Consider the following 16,614-nt stretch of genomic DNA (forward strand, 5'->3'; position numbering starts at 1 on the left):
ATTACTTTTGATTAAAGTACATGGTTCTGCTGGGTTGTCACTAATTATTTCACCACCATGAACACTTGTGATAACATCATTTAAGACATAAAATATTACTATCATTCCCATAGTATAAGAGTAGAACTATACCTGAGATCAAAGAACTTTATTTTGCTTTGAAAAATTGAGTGAAACAGAAGAATGTAAAATATACTCACAATGTATTATGCTCCCGATAGATTTCAGACAAAAAAAAAAAACAGAAGTGATTTTTAAAGTGGTTTTCAAGTGAGATGGGCAAACATTTTAGAAAAAAATATGGGAACATACTTACAGTTGAGATCAGTGCGGTGGTGGTGCTGCGGTAGCGTTGTCGCCTCACAGTTAGACGTTGCCCGTTCGATTCACAGTTAGAGCGTCTTCTGTGTAGTGACATGCGTGAATGGGCGTTCCTTCATTGAAGGTTGTGTGTTAGGCCCGGCAAGCCAGTACGTGAAAATCTACTGCCAATCATTAGCGGACCGGAGTTCAGCTGTGGCGACCCCTAACCGGGAAAAGCCAAAAGACACAAACAAACTTACAGTTGAGATCAGTGATGAAAAATGTTAGAGGAAAATGATCATTCAAGCTTAGTGAACACTATAAACAACTTGATCTAACATTTTTAATTCTGCTTTATTGGACATGCTTAACACAATATATGAAAGGAATAATGGCTATGATAAAAACTTGATTAAAAGAAAGCATTCAAAATTTACCCAGGCTTTGACAGAATTTTGAAAGAGAAGAAAATTTTTCTAGGATAGAGACATAAATTGAAGGGCATTTTTTCTACACAGTTTCAGAGACAGTATGTAAATTTCCCCATTAGAAGTATGAGGGGGCATTCTCAGATATCTGAGACCCTGTTGAAGCTAATAATGAGAAATCATAGTTGTGCAAGATCAGCTAATATTGAATTAACACTGAAAAGTGAAGGTGCAATATACAGCTTTCGAAGCATTTCAGGATTCTTTACACACAATGTTGAGTTCTTCAGTATGGCCTGAATCCTGCTCCAGTTAGAAAGCCATATTTAAAAGGTAGTGCAAATGCAAGCTTCTCTTACAAAGATGGTTACAGAAGGTGTCTTTTTATGCCATTAATAATACTTACAACTGGCTAGAATTTATAGTCTCAGTTAATAACTCTAAAAACAGTTTGAATATGGGCAATGATGATTTTGATTTAAAATAACTTTCTGCAGAGGAGGGCATATTTATTATTTACAAGCAAAGACAGTATCAAAATGTTAGGTTGTCAATATTTATTTCCAAAAATCTTGTGTTTCCCATTCAATTAAATGTCATTGCTAAAAGTTTTATTTACTCTATAGTACATGATATGAGAATACGGTGAATATAATAAAAATAAACTCATCACTGAGCATAAGGTGACGAAATGTAAATGGAATAACATGCAAGAGGTAAAAGCTAATAAGGATAACCTTATTAAGAAAGATGAACTATTACAAACCAACATTTATTTTGACATATGACACAAGTTCAAATTAATTGACTAAGGAATTATACTTGCTTTTGAACCATGGCATATTGCTAAATTTTGTATCAGTATATTTTATGGCAGTGCCTTTTTAAATGTTAAATTACCTTAACAAGAAGGAATTTTATGATGGGGGGGACTTAAATGGAACAATTACATACTCTTTCAGTGAATGCATATATTCAGAAAGGATGTCTACCGAGATATTGAAGCTTATAGTTGTTTCCATGATCAAGTCCTGCATGTTTTTCAGTCATTTGTGGTCTGTATTTAACACAAACTAGATACCAGGAGGTCTGGGAAGTACAAATATCTAGTCATAAATGTAGAAATACAAGTTTGCAGATTTTCATGCTTGCTAGTTTTCATAATAAAGCCTTTCTTTTTAAAATACCAAGAGAAGAGTAGTCATTATCAAATCTAACAGTTTGATCTTCTATTTTCAAAGGAGAGAGAGCCCAAACAGACTTTAAAATAAGGTCTTTATCTTGACTTGATATAAATTTAACAGTGATGGATCTGGGATGCATATTTTTTCTGTTCAAGGTATTTGAAGATAAAGATCTATGGGCTCTCTCAATTCTGAAAGATAAAGCTTCTGGTAAATTTAAAGTTTTTGGGAGCCAAATAGTTAAAAAAAAAAACTCACCATATCGTCTCCTTCCATTCTCTCCGGTATGCCATAGATTCTTATGTTGTTCTATCCAGACCCATGCTGCAGATTATCAGTGTTGTTAATAAGTGTGTTATTTTGCTGTAGAAGGAACTCAATACTTTTTTCCCCATCTAGTAGTCTGCAGTCAGTGTCAGACACTGATTTTTCTAGTGCTGTAATCTGAGCCTTCTGTAGCTTCAGAGCATCATTCGATAATTCAATCTGCATAGTAGTGTCTTCTTTAATTTTGTCCATTTTAAAATAAAGTGTATCCATTTTCAGCATTAAAATTTGAATGTTTGTAAGGATGGACTGTAGCTCTTTTTTTCATAGACTTGTCCTGTTGAGTGGTCTTAGAGTGATTCATGTTCCTTCAGTTGTAGTTTCTTTATTTTTCTCCTTTAAAATTTGACAGGAAAATATGAAGATTATAAGATGAAAGTTACACCTATATAAAGCTTAGCTCTTCCATCTTTTTGGATTTATTGTTGTCAAGAAGATATCAGTGTATTTTGTGAATAAATCCTGTCAGAAATGTTGAAATATTGCAGAGCAGAAAATTTGTGTTGCTGCCAGCCTTCCATCCAAGCCATACCTCCCATTATGAACTTTGTCTTTCAGTTAAAGCACATCTTTTGCACCATATTTCTTTATGCAGCAAATATATCAGCCTTCTCACAGTCTGCAAGAGGTCACTCACTATACAGAATCAAAATCCATTATCCTATATTGCAGTGGAAAAATTCAAGTGATGGACATAAAGGATTTAATCTCTGCATGGAAATCATATGACTTATCTGTTCAGAAAAAAAGAAACTTTACTTAATACATTCAGTAGTATTAGGGAAGCTGGACTATTTAGGCAGAAATTTTCCAGGAAGGCTTAAAAAGGACCTGTTAGAAGTTGTTTTTCATGCTGTCTGGGGATTTTGACTACATCAGTACAAATCCAAAACACCACAGTCTTGGGCATAACCTTTATCAGAGAGTCACAGAGCCAATCAAAATATCACTTGTGTATTAACACCACTGAAAAGTTTAATAATTTTTACACACATATATGAAAACATGTAACACTGTCATCTGCAGAAAGTTTTAGACTTCATCAGAACAATCATTGCATTTCCTAAACACTTCTTTTATAAGTTCTTAATTAGACCACATGGTACTATTTAGGTTTAATATTTAAAAAAAAAAAAACACGTAACTTTTATCCCTTTTAGTACAAATAAAAATCTCCATATGTTAAAATACACATTATTGTGATCAATACATTCAAAATGTTTGAAAAAAAAACAGTTTAGTAACATTAAAACAACAGTTCATTCATAACTTCATGAGCTTTTGTAATAACTTAAAACTATCAGACTATATATATTATTTTTATGTATTTCATCTTTCTTATATAACCTAGTAGTATACATCTTAAGTGGACCTAAATGTCACATGACCATTAAATTAACATGATCATGCTATTAAATTCATATCCTCAAATGACTAGAAAAAAAATAATACAAAATAAAACATACTATTTCCAATAAAATGAATTAATAAATAAAGTATTTAGTAAAGCTATTACAATTTTACAGTCTAACTGCTCTCAATTTTAACAGAGGTCCTTTTGAAATGCTATTATTCAACCCCGGTGGGTTGTAGCATCCAAAGTTAACTGCCAGTATAATTCTTGATACTCAGTCTTTGTCTCCCATGGGCCTCCTTTAGGGTCTAAAATTATATATTTTTTTTAACTACAAAGAATTCTAAAGTGCCCTTTTTACATATGTTTGTATGTTTATATAATGCATTTGTTTCATTTTCCTTTGGTATATCATACATATGTTCATACACTCTTTTTCTTAACATTCTTTCCATCTTTCCTTTATAGAAGGTCAAATACTCTGTACAATATGCAATATATATAACCCCTTTCTTATTACAACTGTATAATTTTTTTTGTTATCCAAGACTCTTGTCTGATTTATAATCTCTATGTGATCTGTATTAGATATATACTTACATTTCTTGCATGCTCCACATTTATGTGTTCCATATGGGATGTGGGTAAACTTATTCTGATCATAGCCATTCTTGTTAATATATTTTTTAAATTCTGTCTTCTTTCATATACAAATATTGGTCGGTTAGAAAATATACCCAAAGTATCCAGCAGTTGAGAAAATAATCCCCAATAATCTTTCAATGCATTTGTATTTTGATTATAATTCATAAATTAGGCCTGATTAAAATTATTCAAATTATATGTAGTGGATTATAATACCTCTCTGTTTCTACCCAGAATAATATTAATCCCCTTACTTAAAACTGGAGTATATTTTCTACTTCTATCTTCCACTACTTCATTCACTGTATATACTACTAATTCAATAGCATATCCTCTTTCCAAAAACATATTATTTATAATCTCACACTCCATAAAAAATCATTATAATCAGATACCATTCCAGCTGCCCTTAAGAATTGTCCTTTCAAAATCCTTTTCTTTTGGAGTATCAGATGGTCACTAGAGTAATAAAGATATGAATTGGAATTGGAAAACATATCTTTTATGCAGATTAGAGTTAAAAATTGTTTGATCTTTATATAATGTGACATCTAAATGATCAATACATAAATCATATATGCAAATTGTAAAAATGTTGCTGTCCCTTGTATATATGCTAAAAAAATCTATCAATTTCTCTTTTGTATCAATCCACATAATACACATAACATCAAAAAATCTTGTATAAAAATTCCAACAATTTGCATTAGGGGATTTCAAGGCATATAGTTTTCCCACATCCATAATACCAAATTGGCATATATGGGGGCACACACAATGCCCCCATAGTTACTCCATTTGTTTGTTTACAGAAGTCACCTTCAAATAATGTCCATAAAGTCCATAATAAGCCTCAAGTTATTTTGGTCAAGAAAATGACATTCCAACACTGCCTCTTCAAACCTTTTCATACTTTCATCATGTAGAATATTAGGAAATAGGTTTATAGGTTCATAGATGTGTACTAGGCTAATGGCCCTGGAGCCTTTACAAGTCTAGTCCATAGGATTACACTGGCACTGTGCCACCTGACCTTAGTTTCCAGTGCCTCTGTTGAGTAGAGCCACTGGAAGTGATCCCCGGGGTGATTTCTATTGAAGAGGGATAGTGAGTGGCTCTGTTTGACATGTATGGAAAGTCTATTCCATAGCATGTGCAGTCTCTGGGTTATGAACCTATCCCTCCAGCATGTTCTGCTGATTGTGGTAATGAGATTGAGGTCTCTGGAGCGTGTGGTGCGGATGGATTGGGATTTCTTTAGATGTAGAATTTCTAACAGAGCTGGGTCAGACATGGCTTTATAAGTCAAGCAGAGATCACATTTAAGTAGGTGATATGAGGCAGAGAATAGAGTTTTTTTAGTCTGTCCATATAGGACAAGTGTTTAAGGCCTAGGATCCTCTTTGTGAGGTACTTTTGCAGCCTCTCCAGTTGTTACAGGTGTCTAGTGAGGTACATGCTAAATAGGGCACTGTACTTGATGTCTGGCCTAATGAGGGAAGAGTAGAGGGAGACAAAGACCTCTTTTTTCCTGGATGCAAAACCCTTAGTAATGAGATGTACCACATAGAAAGACTTTCTTACCACAGTGGCAGTGTGGTGGTCAAAAGTTAGGTTGCTGTCAACCTATGTTCCCAGATCTCTTATAACACCTTCCGTGTTCAGTGGACTACCATCAAGGTGGTAGTTCATGGGAAAATGGGTTTTTCCCAAAGGGGGTGATGACACATTTTTTGGCATTGAGCTTAAGCCCATGGTTCTGACACTAGTCGTTGGTCTCAGTATGGCCTTCCTGTAGGATGTTAACATCACTTAGGGAGTTAATAATAACTTGCAATCGTCTGCAAACTTTGTCATCCAGAGTCCCTTCGTGTTGGACTGGACTTCTGAGAAGTAGATACCAAACAGGAGAGGACCCAGGACCGATCCCTGTGGGACTCCACTTGTGACTGGTCGGCAGTCTGACTTGGAGTCAGCTACTTTCACACTGTGGGTTCTATCTGTGAGCCAGTTTGCAACCCACCTAGTGATATAGGGGTTGATGCCTAGCTTAGTGAGTTTTTCTATGATTCCTGAGTGGGGAATTGTATCAAACACCTTGGCCAGATCAAGGTAGGCTGTATGAACCACCTTGCCTTCATCCACAGCTCTGGTGACTGACTCAAAGAAGTCGACCAAGTTGAGCAGGCATGATCTACCCTTCACAAAACCAAACTGTGTGGGATCCAGAGTTTGGAGATTCCCTATATCCTTGTTTATTAGGTCCATGTTGATGTGTTCCAGGGCTTTGCATATCAGATTTGTCAGGCTAATGGGGCGATAGTTCCCAGGGTCTGTAGTCACTCCTCCTTTGTGGAGAGGGATGACTATTGCAGTCTACCATTCAGTAGGGACAAAGCCTGAGGTGAGACTGTGCTTGAACAGGGCACACAGGTGAGGTGCCAGTCCACTCTGTAGTTCATGTAGAACACAACCAGGGATATTGTCTAAATCAATAATGTCAATAGGCAAAAAATATTAAATCATTATACAAAATGTTATTCACAGTTTTAAGAAAATCCCATGAATCTTTAATAATATAATTTTGAATATTGTCAAAAGGCTTTAATTTCCTTTCTATAAATAATAATGATGAATGCATTTTAGTTCAATTAGCCGACACTAGAGGTTGCAAAAGGGAATTTTCCACATATTTATGTACCTTTGGTATGCAAAACAATGGATGGAACACTAGCCTTATCCGTACTTAAAATTTCAAAAAGGTTTATTAATCCTTACATATAAATGATTGCTCACCATATAATCTACATTGGAATATGCAATACTAATTTCATTTTTAAAGTAAAGTATATGTCTTATTTATCTATTGATGAATGATTAGGCCTTTTAACTAGTTACATAAGGAGCCATTTGTTCTTTAAGGGAATAGGATGTCACAGAGGGTTGGGTCTTTTATAGCTTGAAAGATTAGATGCAGATCACCAGAGTGGTCCCTTGAGGACTATCTGAAGTCTGAATGATTTCTCAGGAAATCTATACCAAAATAGCTATTCTATTCAATAATGGATCTGATAAGAGATGTGCCACTGGGAACTGAGACTTTTCTGGATCAAGAGGGAATGTCTTTGGAAATTAGTTGAGCCTGATAGGTTTTCTGAAATACTATGCAGATATGATGTTCAAAAGCTAAAAAAAAAAAAAAAGGGTTCCTAGATCCATTACAACAGAGTCTGACTGGAGGAATAAATCTCCGCTACAATGTGGAAATGCTTTGTATACTACTGTTTAACATTTATATTCAGACCATTATCCTTGCACCATTTGTTCCCATAGTCTAACCCATGTTGGAACAATTGTGGATCAGTGGCAGAGAGAATAGCATACAATTTACAGCAAATCACAATCTTAGGTGATCATAGGTCAGGAGTGTTGGCTTGAAAGTCTGAGAAGTAAATGGCAGACAGGAGATGGAGCAACAATGAGCCTTGCACTACATAGCTGGTAACACTTTTGATTTCAGAAGTGACACCTGTGACTTTAACTCCACGGGTTCTGTCAGAAAACCAGTTAACTATTCACCACACAGCAAATGGATTTATATTCATATTTACAAAACTGTTAAAAATGCGTGCCTGGGGAATAGTTTCAAATGTCCAGATCCAAAATGATGTGTGCACTACATAACCACGATTCAGCTCTTCACTGACTTTTTTTGAAAAAAACTAGCAAGGTTAAGAAGAAAGGACCTGTTTTTTTGACATAGCCAAATTGATGTGGGTACAGAGTTAAGCAATTTTCAATATGCAGATTAATGAGATCTGAGGTCAAATGTTCCATAGTTTTATATACAAGGCCAGTGAAACTAATTATTGTATAGTTATCAGGGTCTATGTTTGTGTCATTATTGTGTAATGGCAGCAGGCAACTCACTATACCCCCACTGCCTGTCTAAAGTCAGGAAGTCCATCCCAACATATATAAAATATACCTGAAAGTTTCCGTCTGCAAGCCCTTACTGAAACACCTAAAGCACACAAGGCCATGCTCATACTGCTCACCTGGATAACTATTTTCCTTTGTCAGCTCACACCGTGCTATTGCTTTCTAACTTCTACCTCCTTCTACACAAGAATCCTTTCTACCACTCCTCCTTAACTTCCTTCCTACCCTAATCCCACTTTAACATATCAGTTTCTTTCTGACCTTCCAATTTTAGCCAACTCCTTCAGATACTATCCACCATTATGTTATAACTAGGTTCTATGTCATTAAGTACCCTAACATTCTTAGCCCCACTAGCCTTAATTCATCAGCTATGCAATTCCTCTATCCCTCATCTTGCTTCATTATTTAAATACCAAAAAATGTTTTGCATTCCTTTTCATTTCTTCCTATAGTTATAACCATTCTTATCCATGCTTTATATGTCATATTTATTGTCTGTTTGCTATTGCATATGAACTGTTTGCATACTTAATGTTTTGTACTTATAATTTAAACATCATGTATAATGCTGCCACAGAAGGAAAAAATGTTTTATCCTTGTATAATGTCACTGCAGGAAAAATTACCTATTTGCATCTAGATTTCATAAGAACTATCTATATAAGGGATCTTTGTTAAAAAAAAAAAGTGTTGTCATTAGTATCTTTGATGTTTCTGCTGGTGCATCTATCTCCAGGCCTTTTCCCAGTTAGACATTCCTGATCAACAAAGACAAATAAATAATTAAATTACAGTATTGTCATCAGTTTTTCCTTTCCCTATGGGAATTCCAGATGTTTTCTAGCAAAGCAATAGTTTATCACCTTTGCTGTAATATGACTAAATATTTATTAGCGAGCCTATCACTTGTTGAATTTCTTAATCCCACAGAATGTGAGGGCATACCATTATACATGGATCTATTTGTAACTAGCCTATATTGCTGTGGCCAGTCCCATTTCTCATTAAGCTGTCTACACTCATTAAAGTATGCACATATCAGATACATTTCTTAATCCGAGTAATCAGCTCCTCTCATTTATCGTATCCTAAAATGGACGATTGTGTTTTCCCCGTAATGCAGTTTTTACATTATAAAATGTGTATGGTTATTCCTCGCACATCAAAAGTTGTGCCCCCTTAACTCATGATATATTTCTAGCTGCTTTGTATGTTTGGAATGGAGCTATTTCTTTTATTAAAACATAATTGTCTAAATGTTGGTATACCAGTTTTAGTGGTAACTATGATTGCTGGATTTCAGCAACCTCTGTGAGGTATGGCTTGTTATGCTGGGTTTCAGGATCTGGGAGTAAATCAATATTCGTTGAGTCTTAAAGGCCTTTGATGATGTCATATTTTTCTGAGCTCTGCGCACCCCATGATTCCTTTTCATGACAGGTTTACATATACTGCTTGTACTATATTTCCTCTAACTGCTTGGGTCTGTATGAGTCATTTACAGGATTTACAGTATTAACATTTCATGTTGATGCCCAATCCCCTTATCCACAGAGTTAACATTTTTGCTTACAAAACAAGAATGTGGTAGCATGTTATAGAGATAACTTTATGTGAACAATTTGTAGTTACTTATAACTTGATTTGCACCTTTAGTTTTCATTCTGTACCAGCCCATTTATAAAATATTTCTAATCCTCCATCTTAAAAAGACTTACCTGAATCGGTAGGTTCTCCAACTGAACACCATCCTTGCCACTCTCTGACACAAGCTGTTTATACACTTCCTGGTTCAGTGGCAATGCTGAGAAACCCAGTGGACTGCAGACATTCCAGAAAACTACGTTCATTACTAAGACAGGGACAGAGATTTAAGAAGCCACTTCAGTTAACAAGTGAAAATTTATTTCCTTTATTACACATTAATGGTCTTAATTTCTACCAAATGGTTGGGAGAGCATAAGGCTGCACTTCTATTACAAACTCAGACTGCTTTTTAAATTGCATATGCTCATATCTTAAAATTGCAGAAACTTTTAAGAGACATACAACTGTTTTTTGATTATTTTTGCATTAAAAAAAGGTTGTTCCATTGTGTGCATGTGGAAGACTTTTGTTAGATGTAACATTTACAAGTAAGGGCCTGGGGGAGATGAACTATTTACAGGCTGCCTGTGTCCATTAGAGACACAGGTGCTAAACCAGGGATGAATTTCCTTTTCCCCATCCAATTGTCCAAGTTGCACTTGAATTGGGTTAGGTAGGAACTCTGCTTCACATGGACGTGGAGTCTGTCTCAGGGGATGGGTAGTCTCTGGGATACATACCTGTCTCATCTCTCCAATAGGTCCTATTTATATCACAGGTATCATAACTACCTGTTATTAATGCAATTAGAAGAAGATCAAGGAGAAAGCATTGATAACCTTTGGCAAGGCACATATAGCTTTCAAATGGACTGCTAGGAGGGGCAAGCAATGTCACCCTATAGCCAACTATTCCGCATCAACTCTATATTTACAGGAGAAACTGCAGTACCTCACTTCTTGCTTCATATGAACTTTAATTTTGTCCCTTTTATTAGGTCAGTAGAGTAAGTTAGCTGGCCACAACTCACTGAATCCTTGACAGCTATTTTCACCAATGAGGCAGTTTCCTGTCACTATTTGCATTACTGCATAACTGTCATTATCTGTTTACATACTTACCACTCATATCAATACGAACATCATCTTTAGCAAACCATACAACCAAATTGGTTGAAATTAAAGCATAAATTTTACAGTATGTGTAAGCCACAACAAAACGCTATCAACTGCTAATTAATGTTCAAGTAAACCAGTTAATGTACTGGTACTACCTAGCATTAACTGTACTTCTGTTACTTGGGGATACTGTCACTAATATAGGTTCATGTCAGTTGTCATCAAAACTTCAAAGGGGTAAGAACTGCAACCTTTAAAGCATACAACATCCAGTAAAAATGTAATTTTCTTGAAGGCTAGCTTACCATGACTTATCAATGTAGTGGGAACCACTGAATCTTGACCGGAACTTTGGAACTCATTTCATAACCAAATAAGAAACTATTATTATGCCTCTGACAGTCAAAGACTAGGTCAAAAGGTAAGCGGTAAGGTACTGCTACAAATCTCTAAACAAGTTTCAGTTACTTTTAAAGGAGCATTCCTTAATCAATGAGTTCATAACCTTCACTAATTGATTTGAGAGCCCCTAACTGCTGGATACCTAAAACTAAACATTAGATGTGTTAATTCTATTACCACACATCTTAACCAATATCCAATATATTTTTTAATGTATCTTTCCTCTGATAGATAAAAACAAGTCTCTAATTATTGGAGATATTACCAGTAGATTAGCGAGCAAATAAGGCATTTATGTCTGTGATCAGAAATAACAGTCACTAGGATTAGTGAGCAAATTAAGCAATTATGGTAGTGCTAGGAAATACTCCTTGACTAATTGGGATACAGGCCATATAACCCAGTTCCAGAACTAGGAAGAATACATTACTGGAATAGGTGATCAGAAATATTTCAGAAATGTTTTCACTCCAGTATAAAAAGCCTTAGTTTTCACTGCCTACTGGAATGTGAGAACTGTGTTCATGAACCATCACATTGAAAGATAAACTAAATAATAATACAGAGGTGGCTAAACCCATATACTAGTCACTGAAGGAGAATTTTCATTTTTCCACAAAATGCACCCCATTGCTTCAGTAATGTTTTTTAAGAAGTCAACCAAATTAAGTAGGCAGAATCTGCCCTTGATGAATCTGAACATAGCTGGTTTAAGAGTCTGTCGATTACATATATTTTTGTTTATTAATTCCATAATGATCATTCCCATAGTATTATAGATAAGATTGATTAGGCTTATGGGTCTATAATTAACTAGGTCCAATGAAATCCCATTATTGTGCAGTGGAATGACTGTTGAAGTCCTCCATTAATCTGTCAGGAAGCCATTTTTGAGGCTGATATTGATATTCAGTAGGGAGTAAGTCATGTTTCAGGCTGGCCATTAGGCAGTCAGGTATTTTAACTGGCCCCACAGACAGTACTCTTCACCTTATATAGAACCTTGAAAACTTGTTCTTGTGATTCAGAGGCTTGAGATGGATGTAGATATAGGTATGTGATCTGTAAATATTACACAGGAGAGTGGGATGAAGTCTGAGCTAAATGTGTCTGATAGTAGATTGGCTATGTCCTCTGGGTCCAAATATGGGATATCACTTACTATTAGCTCTGCACAGTGTTGGGCATTGTTTGAGATCTTTAATATAGAAGGGTTTGTGGTTATCCTTCATCAGGGTGGCTATTTTTACATCATATTTGACTTTGGTTGATTTTATCTTGATCTGGATTTCCTCGTTTAGTTTAGTAAGAGGGTTAGATTTATTTTTGTGTACAGTGAGATTTTTTTCTTTTTTTAGAGAGATGGTTTACAGATTGGTTCCACCATAAAAGTTGATTTTTCAGTTTAGATTTACATTTCTTTTTTTAACAAGAAACATCTTTATTGACTTATTACTTACAACATAGGCAATCATACATTTATATAAATGAAAACAAACCATATTTACACATTTTCAATTGCAAACATTATACATCACCTATAATCTTCTATATAGTCATTGTCAGTCAAACGTAGCTCATTCAGTTCCTTGCTTCCCTTAAACTGCAGTCTTCCTACAAAACATTATTCTGCATGTATTGTTCCCACAATTCTCATTTTTTCTATGCAGTTTGCTCCTACCCTTTTGTAAAGATCTCCCTTCTAGTTCTTTTATCTCTGTTACTATATTCACTACTTCTGGTGCGGATTGTTAGACATTGATTTTCATTTTTATTTTTATTTTTGGCAGCCACTATAATTAAACTCAGCAAGGCCTTACTATGTCTAGGCAATTCTGTTTCTATATCACAGCTCAAAAAATGATTTCTTTAGTTACACCAACATTTATTTCTGAGGAGGACATATGCATCTATGCAGCTGCTTACACATACCTAGAATTTAGCAGTGAAATAATTCCATATATGCAGCGGGGCCATAAAGATGGGAGTGACTTGAATTTAGCCAGCTCATTGCTCAGTTTTAGTCGATTAGTCTTCACACAATCCCTGAATACTAAGGTATTGTGTGCTGCTTCAGGTTTCAGTCATGTGGTGAACATGACTGACTTGTACTCTGATTTGACCAAGGAGGTAGTTACAACTGGTGGGAGTAAAGCAGCCCCATACGGGTAAGGATCAAGTCTAGAATTTTATTGGCTCTGCTTGGGTGCAGATTAACTGGTCCAAGGAGTTTGTATTGATTAAGACTAGACATCTCTGGGCCTACATTTTTGAGGATGTGTAAGTCTCTCAGCTTATAGAGGGGTAGTTGAAGTCTCCTAGGAGAATGGTGCTTGTTTAATACATATGGTCTTCATACTAGTTAGGTAGGAGGTGGAGGTATGACCTGAGGGGGACAGAAAGAGTCTTACAGTTAGCTATGATATGGCAGTGCAGGAGTTCTAGGTTATTATCTTGTTTATGGTCTGGAGATTAAACATTTTTTTAAGAATATGGTGACTCCACTATATTTAGTGCTTTCATCTAATACAGTGGGCTTGAACATGTAATAGGCATTGAAACCCTGCATTGATGAAATGCTTTCAGTGTCTTAAACCAGGTTTCTGTAAAGATGCATATGCTCATGTTTTAGAGGTAAGAAGTACTTGCAGGGAGTGGACTTATTGTCACTGTCTGTACATTAATACCCTACTGGAAAATGTTCATTCTCTAATCAGAGTAATGATGTACAGGTTACCAATTCTCCAACAGAAAATTATCCAAATAGGTCCTAACAAACTGCCTAAACATATTATTCAGAACAGTCTCCTTTTTGAGAGGGCAAAACATTTTAAATATCCTTTTATAGTTCTCTTGTCTAATTAGCCTCCATGTTTGGAAATATGCCTTGCATTTCATTTCCATGGCAAGCTTTATTGGTTTCTAGCTTTGATTCATCTGGCCATCCCCTCTTGCTCTTCTTTCCAGCACAATGCAGTATTATAATGTATTTATAATTAGTACTTTACCAAAATTAGGCCTTAATGTAAATAAATCTCAGGTTCGCAAACTGGAATAAAATTTAAATATTTTAATTTGATTGACTGTATAAAAAAATCACTAGACAGTCTATATATGTACCAGAATGTATTGGCAACTGTCCACTGTGTTTGCATTTTGATACAGAGTTCATTTTCCTCATTTAAAAGTACAACTCACTATACATTTCTTCAGATCACTGAGGTACAGGAATGTACTTGCACATTTGCTCTTCTTTTCACATGGCCAAGGAAGTGAATATTAGGGGTTACCAACACTCCTACGTTCATAAAAAATGAAACAACAGAAAGCTCAGTTCCTGTCAAGGATAGTCAGCTAAATCAAAAAGATGGCTGTGATTTCTAAGACCCTTGCAGCTAAGACCATGACTCGATTTTATAGTTATATATGTTTTTATGTATCTTTGTTGGCTATATTGATTAGTAGGCATTGTCAATGTATCATACTTCAGGGAAAGTAACTAAGTTGCTAAATAAAAGAAAGGCTGTTTAACATGGGATAGAGTTATACAAAGTCTGTGCCTTCTACTGCTTCTTGTGACTGCCATGAATAACCAAGATGTCTAATGATATCTCCCTTCATTTCTTAAAATATTCCACATATAAAACAAGATTTAAATTTGCTCAACATTAGCTTATGACTATTTTGCCCTATATCTTGAATGGTTGCACCCAAAACATCCATAAACTCAACTGTTGTGAACTCCTCAGATATACCTGATGACCTTTGCTTCAAACAGAGTATCAGCGGTGTTGAAGGCAGACTGTTGTTTGTGTTAAGAGTTATCTTTTCTCAACTTGCATACTTCAATGGGTACGTAGATAAGCAATGCTCTCATCTGGCTTTATGCATTATTCCCCGTACAGTGATCAGATGCCCCTGGCATGAAATTGTTACTAGTCTGTTTCTCTGTCCTTTGCTGGGGATACTTGGGTAACTAGGCTCAGTTATCTGCTGACCCCTTACAAAAGATGAACAGCTTTCAGAAGATGTAATTGTTACTTCCCTCCTTCCCATTCAGAGCTCCGCCAGGTGAGACTGATCAATGAACAAGCACGTCTAGCAATGTAGGGAGAAATTTAAATTGCTGTGCTCACAAGCTAGTATCTTACCATTCCTAAAGCAGGGCTTTTCAAACGTTGAATGTAATATCATTAAATACCTAGTATTAGTAAATATGTATTAAAATATCTAGAGCTTCTGTAATATGACAGAGTAGGTCCTCCATGGTGTTGTCTAGAATATTATGTATGGTAGCCTTTAATGTGAGTTGCCATAAAAGCTCCTTATATTCACAACTAGGATACTAAAGCTGAAACTTTGGAAATCTGGACATAAAAGGGAGTGCTTGAGTAGAGCAGTAACCTCAGTTTTAGTATTAATATCATAGTTGCACTCAAAGCCTCTTTTCCTTAGTGTCCTCTGTCTTTCCTATACAGAATAAGGAGCAGGTATTGCATCTCACTAAATAGACTATCCCTGTTGTTGAACAATTCCTTTTGATAAATCTAATATTGCATTCCCTTATTTGTAATTATTCTACCTGTAAAATATAACACTGCTTACAACTTCCACAGTTCACAGACCTCGCAAAAATACCAGTCCTTGTGTAGGTACTGCCATGTTAAAAGATACTTTTTAAGTTCCTAGAAACTTTTCTGACTATCCTGGGTTGGCTACTACCAAGTATATAACAGAGTTAGACAATAACTGCAGATTTCAGCCTGGAGAAATAAAAGATTTATGTGTTAGTAGACTACAGCCCTTCTGCAACAGAAGAGTGACATACCTGTAGTTACAGCATAGTACTCCAGAATGAGTGCAGACCCATCTGTGAAGATAGTGGCACAGTCTCTACCTTGAAACAGGAAGAGATGGTTCCATCTTGGCTGCTGTGGAGGAAGGCCAGCAACAGTCACCTGTAAAACAGCATGACAACACATGACACGAGTTAACCAATCACATTTGGAGATAATCATCAGTGTCTATCATATTAACAAGGTTTTAAACAAAAAAGGTTTCATTTGCTTTTCAATTCTTGCTGTATCTAAAAATTGTTGTCTCCCTTTGAACCATTAGATTTATAAATACTGCAATACACCAGGGTTAAAACAATCATATTTGTCAATAAAATCTTAGTTCATACTGCATATTATCATGATTATTTCACCTACAGATACAGCTTTCCTTGCAATGATGCTGTGATCCTAAAATACATGGATCAGAAGACTGTAAATTTTTTGGTAAGGTACATTTCAGAAAGTAGCTTAATAAACCTAATC

At 35.5% G+C, this 16,614-nt stretch overlaps 1 protein-coding gene across 3 annotated transcripts in view; it reads right to left on the reverse strand.

Moving 5' to 3' along the window:
• Positions 1-16,614, reverse strand: part of CCDC33 (coiled-coil domain containing 33) — a 1,222,712-nt gene that overhangs the window by 902,893 nt on the left and 303,205 nt on the right. For all 3 annotated transcript variants that reach the window (XM_044077752.1, XM_044077755.1, XM_044077753.1), the window contains exons 4-5: positions 16,122-16,251; positions 9,905-10,038 (exon numbers count right to left, since the gene is read on the reverse strand). In XM_044077752.1, coding sequence (XP_043933687.1) covers positions 9,905-10,038; positions 16,122-16,251 — 264 coding nt within the window. The remainder of the gene's footprint in view (positions 1-9,904; positions 10,039-16,121; positions 16,252-16,614) is intronic.

Source organism: Protopterus annectens, chromosome 7.part0, assembly GCF_019279795.1.
Source record: "Protopterus annectens isolate FY-2018-M chromosome 7.part0, PAN1.0, whole genome shotgun sequence".
Classification (NCBI taxonomy): domain Eukaryota; kingdom Metazoa; phylum Chordata; order Ceratodontiformes; family Protopteridae; genus Protopterus; species Protopterus annectens.